Source organism: Parasteatoda tepidariorum, chromosome 6 (genome assembly GCF_043381705.1).
Source record: "Parasteatoda tepidariorum isolate YZ-2023 chromosome 6, CAS_Ptep_4.0, whole genome shotgun sequence".
NCBI lineage: Eukaryota > Metazoa > Arthropoda > Arachnida > Araneae > Theridiidae > Parasteatoda > Parasteatoda tepidariorum.
This window is the reverse complement of record NC_092209.1, coordinates 77,673,630-77,697,136: the sequence shown is the minus strand read 5'-3', so window position 1 is coordinate 77,697,136 and position 23,507 is coordinate 77,673,630. Positions and strand designations below refer to the sequence as shown.

The 23,507-nt window shown below is 27.9% G+C and overlaps 2 protein-coding genes across 2 annotated transcripts; both read right to left on the bottom strand.

Annotated features, from left to right (window-relative positions):
* LOC107455298 (ribosomal protein L13A) lies at window positions 1-8,195 on the bottom strand. Its single transcript, XM_016072809.3, has 6 exons — window positions 7,984-8,195; window positions 7,421-7,493; window positions 5,128-5,193; window positions 4,070-4,317; window positions 3,202-3,324; window positions 1-123 (listed from the first exon to the last, which is right to left on the bottom strand). The coding sequence occupies exons 1-6, from the start codon at window positions 8,002-8,004 to the stop codon at window positions 37-39; spliced, it is 618 nt and encodes a 205-aa protein (XP_015928295.1). The 5' UTR covers window positions 8,005-8,195; the 3' UTR covers window positions 1-36.
* Window positions 8,196-15,131: 6,936 nt separating this feature from the next.
* LOC107455297 (protein C19orf12 homolog) lies at window positions 15,132-23,383 on the bottom strand. Its single transcript, XM_016072808.4, has 3 exons — window positions 23,051-23,383; window positions 19,124-19,304; window positions 15,132-17,568 (listed from the first exon to the last, which is right to left on the bottom strand). The coding sequence occupies exons 2-3, from the start codon at window positions 19,281-19,283 to the stop codon at window positions 17,309-17,311; spliced, it is 420 nt and encodes a 139-aa protein (XP_015928294.1). The 5' UTR covers window positions 19,284-19,304; window positions 23,051-23,383; the 3' UTR covers window positions 15,132-17,308.
* Between the last annotated feature and the right edge of the window lie 124 nt (window positions 23,384-23,507).

The window sequence follows — 23,507 nt, the reverse complement described above, 5'->3', positions numbered from 1 at the left end:
CACATTCAAATTTCAACTTTAATGAAAAAATCTTTACTATACATTGTAGCCATAGGATCGAAGAATTTGTTTTTGTGGTTCAATGGTTTTAGCTACTTTTTCCATTGCAACTTTCCTCAGTTTCTAAAAATACAAAAAGAAAGAAAATTCTTAATAACAATAAAGTTCAATACAAATTTAAACGAATGTAATAACAAAATACCAAAGAACAATAAAACACTTGAAATATCAATCATTTAAAAACTGCAAGTTTAACTGTCTTGAGTAAATTTAAACAAAAATTTCCTTGACAAGATCTATTAATTATTTGATATAAAACAATTCTTGTCATTAACATAGTCTTGTATTAACCAGGAGTCAATTGTAAATGAATAAACTGAGATGGAATTAAATTATAATAATATAGAAATAGCAAGGCGTTCCAAATGTGCCAGCAGATTCAGCACACAGGTACCGAAAACACCCATTTCAGCAAAAAACATTGAATTCAGTAAAAATACAGAGAAAAAAAATCACAGAAGAAGAGGTTAGAAGAGAAACAAGGATTTTTGAACAAAATTTCTTAGGCATTTTTAAATATCATAATTTTAAGTAAGAAAGACTTGAAAATAAAAAATATGCAGACAATTTTACCACATAAAAATTAAACTAGAAACTAATTTTTAAAAAAAAAGCATTGATTGTTCTACCTCAATGAAGCAGAAACCAATTGTGTAATAACAATACCATATTTTTTAACCGTGTACAATTACTTAGATACTGATATGATTCACTTAGCATAGCAATGCTTCAGAAGGTAGTGCATGTTTATTTCATCAACTTTAATATGCTTTAATAACTTTCATCAAAAGCAATCAGTAATTAAGAATAAAACAGCTATCAAAAACTTTACTTCAGAAGGTAGTGCATGTTTATTTCATCAAATAACATTATGCTTTTTTTAAGTATCATCACAGAGTAAAATTTTTTGAAATAAAAAAGTAAACTTTGAAAAAATGTACATGCAGATATCAAAGAAAAATTCAATATAGGCAATAAATAATGCTAACTATTAAAAAATAAAACTTGATCTCAGAAGGTAGTGCATGTTTATTTCATCAAAAAACATTATGCTAACTATAGTATCATCACAGGATTTATCTTATTTTATTTTGGTATCTAAGCAGTAATTGAACAAAAGAAAAACAAAAATGCTTAGATATCTCTAACTATTAAAATTGAAAAAGCCCACATTAACAAATTCCAGAAAGCAAAATATCCTCACTCAAAAGACAATTAACATTATCTACTCAAAAAGAAATTTCAGACTTGACTGTATGCAAAATTTCAGTTTTTTTCCCTTTTTTTTTAAATTCAACCAATTTTATATTTAATTAAAAATTAAACTAGAATCATAAATAAAATCCTAATTCTAAGAAAGCAGTAATAAATTATTTTTATTAAAAAAAAATGCAGTGATTCAAATTATGCCAGCTCTGATTAGAAATAAATTATCAGTACTATAAATGTGACTGAGAGGCAAACTAAGTCTAAGGGAATTTATTTAGCAATAAAAAAAAAATAAAAAAAATTTGGACAAACATCAAGTTATTGTAAAATAAGCATTCATACGACTACATAAAATATTGTCTTCTTTTAATAACAAACGCTTGATTAAATGTATGCCAGTAATAATATTATAAAAGAAAAATTCTTATTAATAAAAGCAGGAGATTTTTATTGAAAACAGATGCAATTCCACATCAGGTGAAATTTGGCAATGACACCACATCCGAGGAATTTATTCAATTAAAAGGTACTGTTTTTATAACAGATAACAAATAAACATAGCAGAAGATAGCAAAAACTTTATTCGTAATAATTAAATGCATTTTCTTAAATTATAAATTACTTTTTGCCTAACTCCCGATTTTGCTGGTACCATGTATCTCTAATGTTCCCACAAACAAGGAGACAATATTAAAGTATAATTAAATATTGTCACAATTAAATATATACACCGCAAAGTATTGACAATAACTTTTCGCTTGAATAAAATATTTGGGTATACTACAACACAATTAAAAAATTGTCAAAAAATTATGTTGAAGCAGGTACCAACATTGCTTAAGAAATAAATTTACATAGATTTATCAAAAAATTGTCTAAAATCAAGTATGCAAAAAAGTAATTACTTGAATATGAAAAATGTATCCTGAATATTACTGTAAAATAATAAATTATATGGTAAATTTAACCTTAACTAAATAAATTTAGGTGTTTAGAATTCAAATGATGCGGTGCTTAATATAATTATGTACAATAATCAGGGGTCTGTCAAGGTTTTTCTGAGGTACCTATTTTGAGAAAATTTAGCATAATTTCTGAATACTTAAAAATCATCTTATTTTTAATTTTCACAAATTATCAATTTCAAAAAATCAACACAAAAATAAAAACACACAATGGTAAAAATATGGATTTACTGTTTCTTATGAGGCACAAAAAATAAAATTTTAAGAAAAATTATTTTGTGAAACTACTGTTTTTCCTAAACTTGAATTTGTGAAGGTACCACTAAACGGTAGTAAATTTGGCTTGGACAGACACCTGATAATTGACATGCAACAATTGCAATATGGACATAAATTGTAATTGTACAGCTAAAACTTTTTACTTAAGCCTATCTACTATAGTGGACTACCAAATTTTAACCTTATGCTATAGAACAAAAAACCAGACCAAATAAAAGATTATTACGGTAGGAAAAAAATGTAAATGAAGATACAATACAATTCATACAAGATTCCATGAAAAATGCATAAAATTTCTACATGAAAATGTCTTAGAGACGATTATTCCAGTTTATTTTTAAAGCGAAGATATGCCTCAGAAGGTAGTGCATGTTTATTTCAGCATCTCAATTATGAAATAAAAATTATCATCAAAAGCATATCCACAGGAGAGAATATAAAAATTAATAAATCTAAACAAGTAGGTTTACCTTATACATTAGAAGGCACAATGATACACAATATGGAAAAAATAGCATCATTATCATAGCAACTAACTGCAATTTTAATACAACCGCAACATATGTTTCAAATATAAATCTTAAATTTAATTTAAACTTTGAATTGCCTTCAGAGATCTTAACTAAATAACTAATTCACTTATACGTGATATAAATGAAATAGCAATATAAAAAAGTATTAATGTTACCTCATCCCTCCTCTTTTTTCCATAGTATGCAGCAGATTTAGCTTTTCTTTTAGCTTCTAGTGTCTCTATAACAGTTTGGTATTTCCAGCCAACTTCATGGGATAGGCGGCTTAAACTGCAGTACTAAAAAAAACACAAAAGCATTGCATTTTTCTGATGCATAATAAATGCAGTAGACAAAAACAGTAATTATTCACACATGTTAAACCTTACTAATGGAATAAATTTAAATTACAGTTGAACCTTTATTTAACGAAGTTGCTAAATCCCGATAATAAGTTAGTTATATGGGAAATTTGTTAAATAGAAAATCGCATTTTTCAAATACTTAAACACAGAAAAGGTTTTAAATTCATTAACACTAGACATAATTAAAACAATAATGGATACACCTTTTTCTTGAAAACTAGTATCTACTATTTATTTTATAAATCTTAGCCATAAAGAAATCGACATAAAAACCAAGAAAAGAGCAAAAACATTATCCAGTGTTACACTACCATGCTACATACATTTTCAACTAAAAATAGCTAAATTTATTTGCTACATAAAATTATATCTGCAAAGTAATTTTAAATAGGAAAAAAGGATCTAAAAATTTTTTTTCTCCGTTAAATAGAAAATTCACTTCGCTATTTGGAAGTTATTTAATGAAGAAATTTCCAAAATGTCCTTGGTTCCTCAATAAAGTTCTCAAAATTGAAGCTCGTTAAATAGAAGTCCGACTGTGTATATCTTTAGAAATCATAGGTCAAACTTTTAACAATTTATAAAAACTATATTCAACTAAGTTAAATATTTTTAAGCCATTAAATTATACAATAATATAATCATTAAAATTTCAACTTTAGTAATCGAAATATCATACTTTTCTTCTTGGGTGCAATTTGAGTACTCTTAAAGCAGATGGAACGACCATTCTTTTCTTTTTGTCATATGGTGGTGGGATGCCTTCAAATACCTTCAAACGTTCCAATGCTGCATCACCTCGCTTTGTTTTGTGGGGTACCATACCCCTAACTGTTCTCCAGAATATTTTGCCAGGAGCACGATAATGGAAAGGTCCTCTTGATGGTTTGATATTACATCTTTTACGCAAGAATGAAAGATATTTCACTAAAAAAGAAATAATGTCTTACTCTTTACCTTCTTAATTACAAAATTAGAATTAGATTACAAAGAAAACGAAATTATCTAGTAATCCTACAGGGTTAAAATAATAAACTACACATAGGTGCAAGTGACCTTCATCAAAAACAAAATTAAACTTCTAAAAAAAAATGAAGCTGCTAATTATTAAGAAATTTGATGATTTCAAGCGACATATCTACAAACTTATCTAAGAGCATAATTTGTTTAAAAATAATTTATACATATTTTAAATTATAGGTATTCATCAACTAGTTGTAGTTCATAAGAAAACACTTATCAAAGTTCATTCTAAGGTGGACTAAGGTAATACAATGTTATTACACCTTTCAAAAATTACAATTAGGGTTATCTCCATTTGATTCGTGACAATTTTATATATTCTTTTATGTTTGCTGATTTTTTAAGTAAGTTATTCATCATTTTCTTGGTCCCTTGTATAGGGTTGTTTAAATTCCGATATGTTTAGTACTATATTACACAATGTTCGAAATTCAAATTTGAGTGTTCGATCCGTAACAATTTCACTGTAATTTTATGTCGTTCAATGATTATTTCTCACAATCTGTCATTCTTCGGCTTTTCTGATAGGTTTATCAACTGTTATTTACCACTTTATAGGCCTCTTTCACATTTTTAAAATTATGATATTTTTAATCTGATGCTATTTCCATTACCATAAAATTATTATAGAATACCATAATATTAATAAAATAATGCTTAAGACTTAACTTTATTAAAATAAAAAGAAATTCATTTATTTTGAAAAATACTCACATTTACTTCTAAAGAAACTTCCGGAAATATTTATTCCTTCACACCTAACAATAACCACACTTTGACCTGAAATGAAAATGTTCCATTATTAAAAAAATCAGAGAAACAATCTCGATATGACAATTTCAACCCTTAAATTCGAACTCATATAAAAGAATAAGTACGATTCACTTATAAAATATATGCATTTTTTAAAATAGATAACACTTTTAAAGCAGTTCTCAAAGCTTTTACACTAAAATTTAATGTGGGAAATAAAAAAAAATATTAAAGTTAGAATAAAGTTTACTTAGTTAAGATAATTATTACTTATTTAATAATAATCACTTATTCAATAAGGTAAATTATTTTCAATAGATATCAGAAAAGTTAAATATTTTAAAATGACAAAATGCATGTATTTAAACTTAAATAAAATTTTAAACCATGTTAAATCTAATTTTAAATTTTGCTTACAAAGCATTTTTTAATCAAATTTTTTTATCTAAATAAATTCTAACAAAGGCAGAAATAATTTAGAATTAAAAAAATTTACAGCATGTTTAAGTAAACATGCTGTAACCGCCCTGCCTGTCCTTTGAACCTTATGCCCTATAAATAAACCTTTTGCATCAATGAAAAAAACTTCTTTTATATTGCATGTTAAAAAACATTAATTTATTGTTCAAATTATTACACTCCCGCAAAACTATCTGTGCTTATGGGTTTCATTCTGATTACTATTACAAATATTTACTTAGTTAGAATTACTCAACTGGCTAAATTGTTATGACTATCTTTTTATGGAGAAATCATAATACATTTCAATTTTAAATATTAAAACAATTTTTTTAAGAAATACTTTATGAAAAATTTACCTTTATATGTTCATTATTCTTTAGCTAACATTCACAGTGATTGCCTTTCAGCAGTTAGTCTTTGAAATACACACATAAATGAATTATTGGTAATTTAAAAATTTGCTAGGTTATTAAAAATGAGCTATTTTTAATCCTTGCCTTGCCCTTTTCTATTCCTTGATAGAATTCTGCAATCCATTTTATAAAATCAAACGTTTAAAATAGGAGTGGTTTTAATGAACACTGCAATATGAATAAAACATCAGATAGCCAAAATTACTAAAATCCAAAAGTTACGTTAGTTAGTACCAAAAAGCTTTTTAACTTTCTGAAATTTGAAAATATAGGCAGAAGTTTTCTCGGGAGGTAGCTATAAATTATACCAACAATTATTTCGTCTGGGGTTTATATAAAAAATAAGTCAGATCCTTTGGCAATGTAAAAGGAGAAAACAAAGTCACCAATTTTAAGCCACTAAAAGACTTAAAAAGTATTGAACAAGAAAAACATAGCAACCACACTTTTAAATATACTAAAATCAATCCCTCACTAAATGTCATTCCTTTACAATGAGAAAATAAGCATTTGCTTCTGAAGTTTATTCTTATTAATAAAAAAATTACTGCCTATCACCAAAAAAAATGGAAATCTTAACACTTATCTAATTTGCTAATTCAGTGTTTACACACTGAAAAACTCTAATTAGAATTACAACCCAAATAATACTAATCCAAAACAATATATTCTCCCATTTAGAAACTAAACATTTACATATTAAACTGAAATTTATGAGAAAGTAGTTTGAAGGTGTATATTTAAATTAGACATGTTAAAAATGGTAAAATTTAAAATCATAATAAGAATCATTAATATACATTCTCCCTCAACTAAAAGAATATCGCTCTGGCAGAATATCATGTGAATTTAGAAAACTCTTAATAAAATATAGAAATGCAATTAAAAAATTTAAACAACTAAATAAATCAGCAGTGGACTTTTCATTGAAACAGGTAGTATAAATAATAAAAATGCAGTGATTTGGGGGGACTGTGGCTTGTTAGGTAAGGTGGGAGTATGTGTATGAGAATCAAAGCAACCTTTTAAAAAAAAACTTTGGGAAAACACTGGTTTCTTTACATTTTTAAAAAAAAATCTTCTCCCAACACAGCACAAGAGATATTATTTGTCATGTCACACTGTTATAGAATAAAAGTTTAAATTTACCAGTCCATTATAAGTCATAAAAGACCCATGGTCTAACTATTTTACAAACAACTTTCTGTACATAACCTTGTTTTCTTAAGAACAAAATATAATACTACATTGACATAATCTTAAGGACAATAAATCTACAATACACTAGCTGTAATGGGAATTTACTGTAACTGTCTAGGGGAAATTATAGGAAACAAGAACAAAATCATGCAATTTATTTAATTGGATAATTATCTTACCGTTAAGCAGAGTTTTAGCAGTTAAGGCAGCTAATCTACCAAGAAGATGGCCTTTACCATCGATTATAATGGGCTGTGGAAGAAAAAATTAAGACATTAGTGATATCGCAATATAGCGATAAAAAACATCGAAAGAAACAAAATGTACATCCATAAAGTGTGATAGCATTGTCAAAATCAAATACTACTTTAGAGTTAAGAGGTGTTTAACTATGTTTTCTTTAGAGAAAAAAAAATCATTTCAATATCGAAATCGCTCTTCAAATGGCTGTGGTAGTTTAGGCCTAAACATTCGACAACACAACGCCGATAGTACTTAATAAAACAATAACGTAACAAATCAGCTTCTCTAAGAAATAAGTGAATAATTTTTGCCATTTATTTAGAATAAATTAAACACACTAACACAATTTTATAAATAATGAAATAGTCAACCACGTGAAACGATTCGCTCACCTATATTGAAACTAATAACAAATACATTGAAATATTTAACATTATGTAGGTTTTATTTTAACAACAAAACAAAGTTATTGTCATTTAAATAAAATAGTTTAACTTACTTTTTCAGTGAAACCCGTCATTTTTATTAAATAAAAATTATGATGGTGGACAGACCCTCAGAGCCCTGAATTTACCACGCGAGCAAGAATTTAGACTTAGTGTTGCCAAAGTTGAAATATTGTGGTGACGAAAAGCTGAACTAGATCAAGCATATCAAAGAAGGTTGCAGCTTACAAATAACCAGTTCACTGGGATCATTTTCACTGTGAATGGCATTAGTCGCGCGTGGAAATGAGAATCTGCATTGGAAAATCGGGACCATTCTCACTGCATACAATTTACGAGAAAAAGTAATTCTGATTGGTGTGTTCTTCTGTTGTTGTTGTTATTGTTAATCTACGTCGCACTAGAGCTGCACAATGGGCTATTGGCGACGGTCTGGGAAACATCCCGGAGGATGATCCGAAGACATGCCATCACAATTTTGATCCTCTGCGGAGGGGATAGCACCCCCGCTTCGGTAGCCCGACGACCTGCGCGTGAATTCGAGCACATTACGGTAGCACAGTTTAACGAGGACCAATACCGCATACCCTCGGTCCCTACGCAGACTGATCCAAGTGGTCACCCACCCGCACACTGACCGTAGCCAGTGATGCTTGACCTCGGTGTTCTGCTGGGAACCGTGTCTAAACGATCAGCCCACTGCGGGACTGGTGGTGTGTTCTTCAGAAGAGAGCATAATTTACCATTAAGATTGTCCTTCTCTTACACGGCGCTGAGAGGGGCATTGTCCATTCCCACTGCATCCAATTGTCCTAGACACGCATGAGACTGCGACGAAATCTCGTGTGAATGAGAACCCGATTCGCAATTTTTGCGAGTTACCTAATCTTACCTTCATTTGAAGGTAATTTTTCATATCCTACAATGTAGCAAGCAGCAGAATAATGAATAAAGAGTGATGAGTAATTATTAAAAATCTTCCTGAATAATGAATAAGGATCTATTCATTAGTCTGAAATATTTTGAATAAATCATTCATTATTCCTTTTTCAATATGTTACTTGATGTTATATTCATTAATCTATTTCATAAACATAAAAAAATCTATGTTTCGTAAATCCATAGCTTTCTAGAGCGGAATTCATTCAAATTTTTGCAATTACAACGGACAAATTTCGCCAATCAAAAGCCTTATTTTTTTTACGTATCGCAAAATTTGATATGTTTGCAGAAATGTTAGCTTCAGATTGGCTTAATTGAGCCATCGTATTTGCGAAATTTATCTGAATTCCACCCTACTGTCAGCAGAAAATCAATAAAATGGACAGAACGCTATTTCGTCGTCTATTCTTCATTACTGAAATAGTGACGCTGAGGGGGCCCCAATTATGCAAAGTCGGGCCCTGGTGATTGTTTAATTGCAAGAGGAGTACAAAGATGAATTTTCTTACGTTAACAGTACAATACGCTACTAACTGCTGCGCATCCTAATGCAAACGCATAATAATACCCCTCCCGTATAAATCTTGCTTTCTATATCTGCGAAGCGTGGTTTTTGTTGTGGTGAAAGAAAGGCAACCACAAGAAAAACCTGACCTAGAAGCAATTAGCACTCATCGGTGGCTAGCTGCTAGATGGGGGAGCATGGTATGGTTAAGTGTGCCATTATCGTCTTAACGTTATTAAATCATACAAATAAATATGCTGAATTCACTTGCGTGTCCAGGATTCTCTTCACTGAAATTTGGTAACCTTACGTTGTGGTAGCACTGTTATTGTTGTTGTTGTTAATTTACGTCGCACTAGAGCTAATGGCGACGGTCTGGGAAACATCCCGGAGGATGATCCGAAGACATGCCATCACAATTTTGATCCTCTGCGGAGGGGATAGCACCCCCGCTTCGGTACCCGACGACCTGCGTGCGAATTCGAGCACATTACGGTAGCACAGTTTAACGAGGACCAATACCGCACATCCTCGATCCCTACGCAAACTGATCCAAGTGGTCATCCACCCGCACACTGACCGTAGCCAGTAATGCTTAACTTCGGTGATCTGCTGGGAACCGTGTCTTAACGATCAGTCCACTGCGGGACGTAGCACTGTTAGAAACGAAACAAAATTACCTTATCCTTCAATATCATTTTTATATATTTCGAGATATATATCAGCTACCCCAACAATCAATTAATTAATACAGATATCTCTCTATGATTAAACATATCCCTTGTTGACTGAGTTTTTTAACCTTCAAAATATTACGTATGACACAATTTGAAAAATATTCTCACTCTAATTTAATTTTGCTATAAGTCCAGGTTTGTTTCTTTATAATCATTCGGAAAGAAAATGCCCTTACGCATACAAATTACTCAAATGTGATTTTATACTAGTATATTTTTATATTCATTGAGAAATTTTTGAGAAAGTGCCAGTTGCTCTAACCTTCTTTTTAAAAGGGTGTACAATGAATGCTTAAACCACACTTTAGAAAAGGTTGTCCACTGTGTTTCTTCTATAGTGATCAGTGCATCCGACAACACTACTTTATCCCGCGTCTCGCCTCGACAGTGCAAGCAACTCACTGAAACTCCAACGAGACTGGCGCAACCATAGTTTGACGAAATGGATATTAAAAAAACTGGTGTGGCCTTCTCAAACACCCAATCTAAGTAGCATAAAACCCCTTTGATCCAATTAAAAAACAAATTACATGACCAGTCATTTTCAGTTGTTACGGAAGTCATTTCCTACGGCCCATTTCTTAAAAAACCGATAGAAAATTTTCGGAGACGTGTATACGTTAAAAAGAACAAACATATTAATATATGCCTTAGGACTTTTTTAGTTCATATAACTGACTATCCTGATACTTTAGCTAGATAGTGTGTATGCGTATGGTTATAATTTACAATGAATACCAAAATTATCTATTTTAATTTCTAATTCGGGTAACTTGCATTTGAAATTATTTTTTGTTTACATCTTTGGAAAAAATTTAATATTTTTCGAAAGGAAAATTTATTTTATGAATCGATTAGCTGCTCTCCCTTTTGCCCAGCAATGTAGGTTCAACTTTCTGAAAAAGAAGAATTTTTTTTATTTTTATTTATGCTAAACTATTATATCTCTCTTCTAAATGAATATTTTATGAAATTATTGGCATTCATTTAAAAGGAGCTGATTTTTTTTTTCATTTCCTTTATAATAATCTAAGGAATTTATTGTTCGAGTTAAGAAGTTCATTCCCCGAAAATAAAAATTTGAATTCATTGACTATAAATTTTAATTAAATATATTTTCAGTTTTTATACTCACTCTAGAATGATTGAATTCAAAGTCAAATCCGGTTTGATACTGGAATTCCTAAGATTTAGAAACATAGTTATTTTTTATTGGAAAAGTAAAACCTCTTAACAATTAGTAATTGAAAATTGATCTAACACGGAAGCTTTAAACCTAAAACAACCATTTCTAATTAAAAGTTTTTACTCTTTTTTTTTAAAAAAAATTATTATTTTTTGAAAAAAAGAAAGAAAGGTATATACAATTTAAGAGCACGTAATCAAGAATAGTGCTTCATTTTTAGCATTCTAGACTATTTAACTCCAGGACACATCTTTTGTTCAAGCTCATAGAGAAATTACCAATTTACGTATAAATTAATCAGCTACCAGCAAATTAAGGATTATATATATAATACAGCTAATAGAAAAGTTGTAATAGATGCTTTTATTAAAATAAGGCTATTAACTACTCCTTTAAGGGTACCTAAGAATAAAGCAAAATGTATTAAGTCTCAATAAAACATTATCAGAGCATTTCTAGTTATGTTCATTTAATAAAATTCTAACACACATTACGCTTCATTCAATTATACCAAACACAAAAATTTGAAACAGAATCTGTCTATAACAACCTGAGATATTTGCGTTAAAATTTATTTAGGCTTGACAAGAGTGGCAAAAAACAAAATTAACAATATATGTAGTCTTCTTAGGAAATTATCAGGGGAAAAGAAACTACATATAACTTACAGAAAAATTGAAATAAAATAAAATACTAGAAATACAATAAGTGTACCTCTTTTATTAAAAAAAAAAATACAGCCAACAATATAACATCTAAAACTGCATAATATTTTACCGAATTTAAACTCAATATGTTCTATTACAAAAATAAAATACATGAAAAATAAAGCATAAAATTTCATATTTTGCATATACATAATTTAATTAGACATGACTAGTAACATAAGGTACTATATACTTATGCACAGAACATAAGAAAAAAAAATGTATGATTCATGTTTTAAAACAAACATTTCACATACCTCACATTAGTGAAATACCTTGCAATAGCAAAATTCTTACCTATAAGGAAGATGCAATAGAGAGAAGTTTTTTCTCTTCACATTTAAACTCTCAGCTTTATAGAAAATTTAAAAATGTGCTTTATCCCCTTCAGATTTGATGTTTTTAGTAACATATAAGCAAAGCAAACAAAGCAGCAGATCAAAATTTTTAGAAAAAAATGAAAGAATACCTCAACCCAACAATGGATTGGTAAATCCACTCTATCCCCTTTAAATCTGATATCCATTATAATACATAGCAAATTACAAAAAAGAATCAGGAGTGAATTAGAATGAAAGATCAGTAGATCAAAGTTTTTAGAAAAGTATGAAGTCTTGTAGAAGGCGATTATTGGTGAGGTGGTAGAAAAAAAAAATTTTTTTCACCATAGATAGTAATAAAATAATTTAATTTATGATAAGTCACTAGTACTTCTTAAGTACTGTGGTGAAAACAAATTTAAACAAGAATGCTAAACTATGTATGAACAAAATAATAAGAAACAAACTGCATGGTCACTACTAGTTGAACCAAGGATGTGATCTGTTTTGTTAAGATAGGAATCATTCCTTTGATTGGTATCGCCAATCAAAGGAAAAATGCTTAGCTTAAAAAAAAAAAAAATAATAAAAATAACAGTTAATTAATAAATTTTTTAAACTTAAAAAAAAAAAAAAGACAAAAATAATTTACCTTTTTTTTACGGGAATTTCTTTTTATATCAAAGTTGTCAACATATCAGTGATAATTTTTTAAAACATTGGAGATAGTAAATTGAAACAAGAATCAAAGAAAAAAAAGAAAAGGTAACTTTTGCTTATTCCTGGCTGTTACCAAATGAACAAATGTTGAAGTCGTTTTATACTTTAATACCATCAATGTCAATTGAATTAAGAGTTTTATGAAGGGAAGACAACATACTTTTATTTATAACCATGACCACTGCTAGTCAAACGGAGGTTGTGATCTAATGTAAATAGTAGTAGAGTTTAACAATTTCAAAGCAATAGCAATGAGCTTCAGATCAAAAGAAGACTTTGATACAGGAAGAAATAAATTATTATTTGCATGTAGTTTCAGATAGTGTTATGTAAAATTAATATAATATTCCTGCTGTAATAGTATATATTGTGAACATTTATATAATCGAACTGTTAAAAATAAAAGACTAAGTTTACAAATTTTTCAATCAACTAAAAAATGTTTTTGTAATGAATCCTTATCAGGTGTGACTTTCATGATCTTATTATAAGGAAATATTAATTATTTCCTCATTTGACTAAAATTATATAATAACCAAAATAAAAAACTAAACACTCAAAATCATTGTCTAAATATTTTACTAGTCAACTGAATCTGAATCATTATCAATCAAGATCAACCCTTACAATTAAACACTTGATTCAATTCATTAATTAAATACCAGTTTTACATAAAACAACTTCTTAATTCACTGTTAAGGTAAAGTTGATTAATGTCATATTAGTTACATAAGGTAAAAGGAAGACCGCGGAAAGGTAGAGTTTGATTCAAAGTAATTGGTTATTGACACCTCTTTTTAAAGTATTTTTGGCACCATTTATTTAATTTCTTTCTTTTAATTTAACTCTAAGTTCTCAGTTCATTCCTTAAAACCTTCTGGATAAGGTAATTATTGTTACCAAAAACATCAAAATTAGATCTGAAAGGGTCAACATTAATCAATTCTATAACAATCTCAGTCTAATTTTCATACAACTAATGAGAATATAATGATATAAAAATTAAGAATTTATACCGAGAAAAAAAAAGAGAGATAAAAATGTTACTATTTATATCACCTAAATAAAATAGCTTATGCAAATATGACCAGTAACAAACTAGAACAATCCTGAATAAAAATAAATACAAATACTGTGCTTTTGAGCAACATCTAACAATCCGTAATCTCTTTCCATCTCACATAAAACTAAGAAAAAACTGAGATGACAAAAATAAATGAATTATATATATATATATATATACATATACATATACAGTACAGAACCCGTTATCCGGAAATCAGAAAACCTGAAAACCCAAAAACCGGAACGAAATTCGATAAATTTTCTCATTTTTTAAAAAATTTTTTTTTCTCCTCATAAGATTTTACGATTTTTCTTTCTTTGATGATAAGTNATATATATTATATAAATAAAAATATAGTAATTTAATTTTGAAGACTTTTTGCATTATTTATTTAAAAAATTTAAAGGCCAAAATAAAATTAAAACAAATAATAATAAGTAAAAAATTTACAGTTTAAGAACCTATATAAAACAAAATTATAAAACCTACAAAAATGAAATATTTTTGGAAAAAAAAAAAAGAAATATATAAATACACATAAAATATCAAACTAATGTTCTTTAAATTATCTCAATTTTACAATTTCTCCTTCACATAACAATTCTCTAATACTTTCGCTCAATCTTTTCACTCAACAATTTTAATAAGAAACATTCTTCACTTTTAAAGCAAATTTCAATACAGTTCTAATCACATTTCTTGCATGATTTAAGACAAATATATACATATAAAAATACTGATAATAGTAGAACATTAAACATACAAATAAAAGTGAAAGAAATTTTTATGATATTCAGACAATATACTACAATAAGAGTATAAAAAGAGGAAGGTTGTCTTCGTAATAAAATAATGTGGAATACAATAGAAAGAGTAAAAGAATAAAAAATTGAAGACTGGTATTTTGAAACTGTAACCAAATTTTATCATCAGCACTGAAATACAGATTACATAATCATAATTTTCTTTTTATAGGGTTATAAGTGCATTTAAAACATTTTCATCTTTAAACATGAAATTTATTTTTTCTTACTTAGAGATTTCCATAACCTGGAATTTAATGCTCATCATTATTTACTTTTATTCAATTAAAAAAACAAACTTATTAAGTATAAAAGTCATTTTTATTAGAAAAAATATTTATGTGTCAAATGTCAGTATGTTTAAAGGGCTTGTACTTTCAAAAAGTGTTAAAAGAATGTTTCTTTACTGTTATAAGAAACAAAATGTGAATAAACATTATTAATAAAAAAAACACCTCCCTCTCTTGAAAACATCTCAGTTTCAGTATAAATTAAAGAATATAACAGATAATAAATTGAAGAGTTGAGTTCTTCCTTTGAAAAAAAACCAAAACTGATTTTAAATTTTTTCTTTTTAAATTCATGCATAAATCAGAAGGCATCATTCAAATTTAAAACTAAGCAAAAAAAAATGTGTAATGATGCAGATATTTAACTTTTATGGATAATTTTTTGTATAACATTGAAAATTTGTCAACTAAAATATTTTTTTGAAAAAGTCAATGTTTAAAATGTTTCCCATTAGAAACAAGCAAAATTATTACTATTAATAAAATTATTTTTCAAAAGTCTGAAAACAACTCGAACTCGTCATATAGCACAGCCATCTAAGATCTAATTGCAAAAAATAATTTTAGCTGCTTATTTTAATCAGCAAACAGTGAAATATAATAAAGCCCGTAAATTTTTGGCATTTAAAAAAAAAGTAACAATGTCAAAACAAAGCAAATTTTTTTTTTGCAGCTAAGCTTTATAATTTTATGCAAAATTCCTAAATTAAAAAATATATACTAACATATGTAGAATTATATATCTATCACATTTTTTAAAGCCCAAAAAATGTAAAAATTTCACCAACAATAAACAATTTGAAAATTATAGCATAAAATACATTTTAACAAGAATTTTTAAGCAAACACTGCCAATAACAATCAAGAGGTTACAGAAAAAGTAGCAAACATTAAAAACTTAACATAGAAAAAAAAAGTTTTCATTGTAATTTTGAAACAAACTAAAAAATCAGGGCAAAATTTAGAAATTTTTTTATAGAATTGGTTTTGAAGTGTACAGAGCAGCTAATTTTTTACATCAATATTCAATATTTTAAACATTTGGACTTATTTTCACATTATCAAATGCAAATATAATCATTTACTGAAACTTAGATATAAAAATAAGAGAATAAAGAGTAATGATAACCAGACATTTATTGTTTTAATGCTTGCCTTTTTTTAAATGCTAAGGAGTCCACTGAGAGGAAAGTAGAGTGTAAAAAAAATTTTTGCATAAGCATTTTAATAGTAATAAAAAAAAAAAACAATTTCACATAATGCATTATCCCTGTACGAAATGCACTTCGACAAAGCGAAATAAGATCATAAAGAAATGCTATTATTTTAGAAGAAATTTGGGTCCATAAACTAACCCTTCACATAATATTCTACTGCAAAAACAGATCCTTCACAAATTACATCATAAAAATAGGTCCTTAACTATTGATTTTATTTTAAAAACAAACCATTCAAAATTTGCTTTGAAAAATTTAATAAATGCTTATATAATTTCAAAATTATATTTTCTTGAAAAACGTACCTCCCCACAAAAAGTACCTTATTTTTAGACATTTACAAAAAAGGACCCAGGCAGGCAGAAAGAAACCTATTCGACAGCAATTTTAGATTTAGAAGAATCTATCAGTAGATATTTCACAAATTTACAAAGTCAGAAGAGACTGTTGGTTTTTATGATTATTTATGAAACTCAAAAACAGTTCTTTATTTTCATAAAAACATGAGATTTTTCTCAATTTCAGAAGAAATCTGGAGTAACCCCTGATTATTTTACTTAAATCAAATATAAGAACAAGAACAGCAGAACAGTTTATTTATAAATACATAACCTATTCTATCACTATATTAACTTAATATAAAAGCTCATTGTCTTGAACAAACGAAGGAAAAGAACCCTAAATATACTGGCTTAATAAATTAGCCAGAACTTAGTAATTTAAATGGTCCTAAAAAAACATATTTCCTTGAAAGTATAACGTCATATTTGATAAAATTTAATGACATTAATAACAAAACTTTGGAAGTAAATTTTACAATAGAGTTTATGTACACAATCATTTTTCCACGTGAGCATGAGAAATATAGTGATTCAGTCAAAGCTCTTATTCAACTAATGCTAAAGACATTTCCTGTCTCAGGTAATCAACCAGTTCAGTAACAACTCGATTTCTCAACAGACAGTCACCACTAATCATAGTGGCTAAAAGAGCAATATCAGAGACATTAAAGTTTTGCATTATGCGTTCAATCTTAGAAGCCAAGCGATCTCTATGGACTTGTGACATTGTGGCAATAACTTGTGAAGCTGGAAAAAACGAGTAGCGCATGGTCGCTGCTGCAAACACTCCTCCCACGGCTCCTCCTGAAATAATATTTAAAACATTTACAAAAAAAAAAAAAATTTAAAAAAACACTAAAACCAGTACAAGATTCTTTTGATGTAAAATTTAAAGAGAAACTTCTGCATCAGTAAACATTTTTTAAATAGACAAGCTCAAGTAATTTTCTTTTATCAAACCATGAATGTATCTTTATAAGATTCATATGCAGAAAATCTTGTTTAATTTATAATATTCATAAATTGTACAGTTTAATGATTCAAAAATTCATAGGAAACAACACATTGTTCAAGCTCTCTCATGGTAAAACTTTAAATGTTCACAAAAACTACCTAAAAATCTGAAAGTCATTATATGGAATTATATTATATGAACTCATTTTATGTGAAATATTATATTATATGAACTGTTTACTACTATATTAAATATTTTGCATGAAAGGTAGTAGTTGGCAGCCTTACTAAGATATTAATAGACTCAGAAAAGATTAAAAAAAAGAAAACAACAACAACAAATATATACTATAACTAATTTATCTTTCCTTTTTTTATTATTATTATTGAAGGAATCTGTTTTATAACAGTGAAGTATACTACTTCAAAAATTTCCTAGAATTCAGATTTTTAGCCACGATCTATTTTTTTCCTTAAGACTTGCGTATACTTTTTTCTCTCTAATGATTTTACATGTTTTGAAAAGAAAATCGGCAATTTGAGAAAACTTCTGAACAAAAATTTTTCTAAAAACTGTTAGGTTAATATTGTGAAAATAGGGGATAAAACTCAGGCAAATATATAAGTTATTTAAACGTTAAAATATATTAAATGGATTTTTATCACATGTAACACTTAATACAAATACATATTCAGAAATCCTGTAAATAGGGAAGTTATTAAAATGGACACATCAGATGTAACATAAGATAATAATAATAAAATTAACCTTTTCATTTGTGTGTTGAATGAAGCCCTATGTATAATATAATCAATAATTGTGGGATGATTTTAGCTAATATATTTAAAACTTCAAGATCAGATTTATTCAGATCAAATCTGCCTTCGGCACTGAGATTAATCATCATCACTATTATTATCATATACTATTAATTCTGGATTTCATTATAAAATATTTATTCATAACACCAACTATAATGAAAATAACAATTATTAACTTTTTACCAGAATTCTAAATATACAATGTAGAAACAATATGCACACTACATGCTCATAACTTAGTTATTTACTTTTAAATTAATATTATTTTCTGATATTAACAATATATAGCTCAAGGAGGAAATTGTTTCCGATATAATTTCGGTTAGAAAAATGGCAAATAGAGAAAATTTAATATTACAAAGCATGCTAACTAGAAATTATTTCTAATAAAAAATCAAAATATTAAGCCAAAGAACAACTCAAACAAAAGTATGCTCTCATTCAAAGCTGAGATATTTTTTTTCTAGACGTTTAACATATCTTTTCACTCAAGCGTAGGCAGTCACGAAATTTTTTTAATTCTCTCGTTTATTTTCTCAAATAAAAAGCATAAGGTATTAAAATCCTTAATCATTATACATACCTATAGCAAGTCCAATAGGACCTAAAATATAACTACCAATGGCTGCAGCGCAACCAACAACAAGGCCACCTTTCAGAGACTGTCGAACCGTGCATTTCATCCGTTCTTCTTCAGAAAGCGTACACAAAAAATCTACAACATCGGATGTATCTAATGGCATACTTCCTGTTAGTTCAGATACCTTAGCAGAAAGTGAAAAAATGCCATAATTAGTTCTTAAACAAACCATCACACTGCTGAACAATTAATTAAAAAAAATATATTAAAAAAATAAGAAAATTTTCAAAGATAAGAAAATATTTTTTTAAAAAATAAATTGCTTATAGGACTGAAAAATTCAGTTTTCTTTTTCCATATACATTCTACATAGGGCAGGTATGGTATTTACCATATGAGGTTTTTACTACCTTGGCAAAAAACGTATTCTCTCCTATTAGAGATGCCTTAAAAGTATAAATAACATTGTGATAATATTGCTTTAAAGATTGAAGTACCTCTGATCATTTTAACAGTTTTTTTTAATAATATTTTGGCATGATAATTGATCTTTTTTATTATACTTTCAAAAAGCGTTAAAAGAATGTTTCTTTACTGCTAAAGGAAACAAAATGTGAAAAAACATTATTAAAAAAAAACCCTATCCTTTATGAATACATCACAGTTTCAGAATATAACACATTATAAATTGAAGAGTTAAAGCACTTCCCTTGAAAAAAGAAAAGAAAAACTGATTTTAAATTTCCTCTAGTGGGGGATATTTCCATATTGTGATCTGTTTTGAAAACTACTATCAACAAGACACCAAATAGGTTTAAAACTATAATTAAAAAAAAACATGTAGGAGTTTTCCTGGAGGCGGTTACGAGAGTTTGAGAGTTTTCTTCGAGTCTGTTCCTTGATGGGATGTTCTAAGTTTCTGGAGGGTTCCTGCCTTGAAGTTGCCAAGACTTTATTATTTTGCCACATATCAAGCTACAGAAATCTTCCCTTTTCAGAAATAAATAGAAATACTTACTGCAGAAACATTTATATTTAGAAAATTAAACTGAAGAAATTATTCTATAATGAATTTATTTTACTTGAGGAAATAATTAATTCTGAAATAATTTGACCCTGAAGTATATGTTCAAGGCAGGGTTCTCGAAAAAACAGTATTTTAAGAAAAACCACAGCCCATGTTTTTTTTTTTTTTTTAATAAAAAAAACCTGAATATTGCCTGGGGATAAATAAGTTTAATTAGGTTTTTTCATGAAAAGTAAAAACATAATTAAAATGATTTTTTCAAGTCCATTAAAACATTATACACTAAATATAACCATTAGAAATATTACACAAAGAAAAAATATTGTTTGATTATAACCAAAGGGATTAACAAACGAATAATAGAGAAATTGTCATAAGAATAACTATTCCAGTCATTTTTTTTTTTGCTCTTCTAAATAGTATATAATAAATTACATAATGAAGCTATTGAAATGATTCATTAAAAAATATAAAGCATAAGCAGTTATGAGATTAGTTTAAAATTATAAATAAACACAAAATTTACAATAAAGTTAATGAATGGAATTTCTAGAAACATTGTAAACATTCGTAAAAATCACTCGTCATTTTAGTGAACATGATATGTTCATTTGTATTTTCAATGTATGAATATTTGATGCATTACAATGTACAAATAATTATCAACTTTAATCTTTAATATACATTTTGCATCTGAAATGAAAGGGGGAAAAATTACATATTTGTCTTCTAAACATTCCAAGCAGTAGGGTGACCTGGGGTAATTCCTGATCATTTAAACACATTGAAACACATTTTGATAATCCTAAAAACTTAATGCAAATAAAATAACACATTTTTAAACTCAATAAAATAATTTTCAATTCTCATATAAGGAAACAATTTTCAAAACAAAATAATTAAAAAAAAGAAGGAATAATACCCAATAATCAGAAGAAAAAAACCCATTTAAAAAAAAAAGAACATAAAAACCTCAAATCTCTAAAAAGCTTTTAACTTCATCAATAAATATAAGAAATCACATATACTAAACTATTTTTAATTTATAAAATGAGTCTGGAAGCATTTTTTTCAGAGAATCCAAAAATTTTTTTAGAAGTGTCCATCATTTTGTCCAACCCTTGTAGTATGCGTTTTTACCAAACACGAAAGGTTCACAATTCAAATAAATTATGCCATAAGTAGTATGTCTATGCATATTACACATACTTTGTTTTACAGATAAGTAATATGTTATAATTTAACAATATGTTTTATTAATCATGTACTTTATTTTTTCATGTGTTTAGCTCATTTGTTCTCGACAATTTTGTTTAAAGAATTCAGTTTACGGAAATATGATTTGATCCATGTAGTTTTATATAAAAAGTTACAAAGTTTAATTTATAAAACAATAAGTTGACAATTTTCAATAACAATTTTATTTGATAATTGAAAAGAAAATTTATTGGAAATAAGAAATTGTAAAAAAAAGCCCACATACTGGATAGAAAGATGGGTTTTTTAGGCCCATTCTGAAAAAATCTACTGGGTTTTCTGTATCGTGATCTGTGGCAGAATAACCGCCAAGTCTTGGAAACTTCCGGGCAGTGGCCGGCGAGAAACTAATAAAAACATCACAGAAATGAACCAATTCGAAAGGTATAACTCGTAGTCACCCCCGGGCAAACATCTACTTGTTTTTAAAAACATTTGCAAGTTTTAAAATCTATTTGGCATCTTGGCGATTGTAGTCGGCGCAACAGATCATGATACGGAAATATCCCCGCGATCCTTTTAAGTTACAACACACCCATAGGATGAGGTTGAAGATAAAGTTTGCATATTAAAGGTAATAGTGAGCATATTTTGAAAATATTCCGGGGATATTATCATAACTACGGCAAGTTGGCGAAGAGTCGCCGAGGAAGGAAGATAACGATAATCATCCCAATATTCCAATGATGTATTTTGATCTATTGGGTATTTCTTGAGATAGTTGACTGTTTTTACACATTTTAGACATCGTAATACTATAGCATTATAAGTTCATACTATATAAAAATATCTTTGATAAAAATAAATAATTTTCTGAAAAATAAAGTGTTTTAAGTCAGGTTTAAAATGTCATAGAAAATCTCTCATGAACAGATGTGTGTAAATTAATTTTCTAAAGGACCTAATCGTTTATAAATATTCAAAACATTAAGTAGCTTTGTTGAGATAAATCTAAAAATTATTTTTGTGAATGCATAGTTGCTGCATATACCAACACAGTTGTAATAAATTTAAGGTATCATTGATATATTGAAGTGAAATAAATTTTATAAATGATTAAAATTAATTGTTGCTGGATCACTTCGAAAATCTATAACATGTATCATTTTAAGTATGTAACCTAATCACACACAGACGAAGCCAGATTTTGCGACTTCTGAAGAACTAAACCATATTACTTTATTATAATCGTAAAAAAAAAACCCACAAATGTTTATAATCAAGAGACATAGAACTGTTTCTATGCTATAAATAAAGGAGGAAAATGTGGTAAAGTTATATATTCCTTAATGTGTCGTATCAAACGTTATTTATAGTAACCTAAAAATTGTGTCCCGGCGGGCATCACAATTATTGAAATAAAACATCAGATTTAATTTTAAGAAAAACTATTTAGGATACACACAACAAGTTACATTTTAACAGATAAATTCGCGTCGGTTTTGTATTTAACTATTGTAAAAAATGATACCGCATTAATTAAATATTTATGCAGCATCAATAAAATAAAAAAATTTTTTAAAAAAGAACAAAAACCAGGAGAAAATTAATTTATATAAACTCTTAGGATCCGAGAGAGAAAATAATATTTAATAATAGCAATCAATCTTTAAAACGAGAGATATGAAATCGCATAATTTACTTACTCAATTAAATGTACAATAAGTTTTACACTTCATAAATGTTTCTTTGTGCTAGATCCAAATAATTAAAGCCCCATACGTTGTGCATAACTAATTTCAAACAATATTATGTAAATCTGTAAATTTCATTTCTGTTCAAAAAATGACACTCCACCATGTCATGCCATCGGCGTGAGGAGGCGGGGAAACGCAAAACTGAACATGTGTTGCAACACGTGATCATGCTCACCCCATGCAAAAAGATGATTTCATTGGATAATATTTTTTGTATTCAATTTTCTAGAAAAAAGGTGACCATCACATTCAACTGGTTTGTAGCTTGAACTCAGAGGAAATGATATTTTACGTAAAATACATGATGACCAGCAGAATTCGCAGTTAACAGATTTGAAAAGAATCGCTAGTAACACTTGTTGCTGGTGACACACAAATAATTTAAAATAGAGATTAATAAAATGAT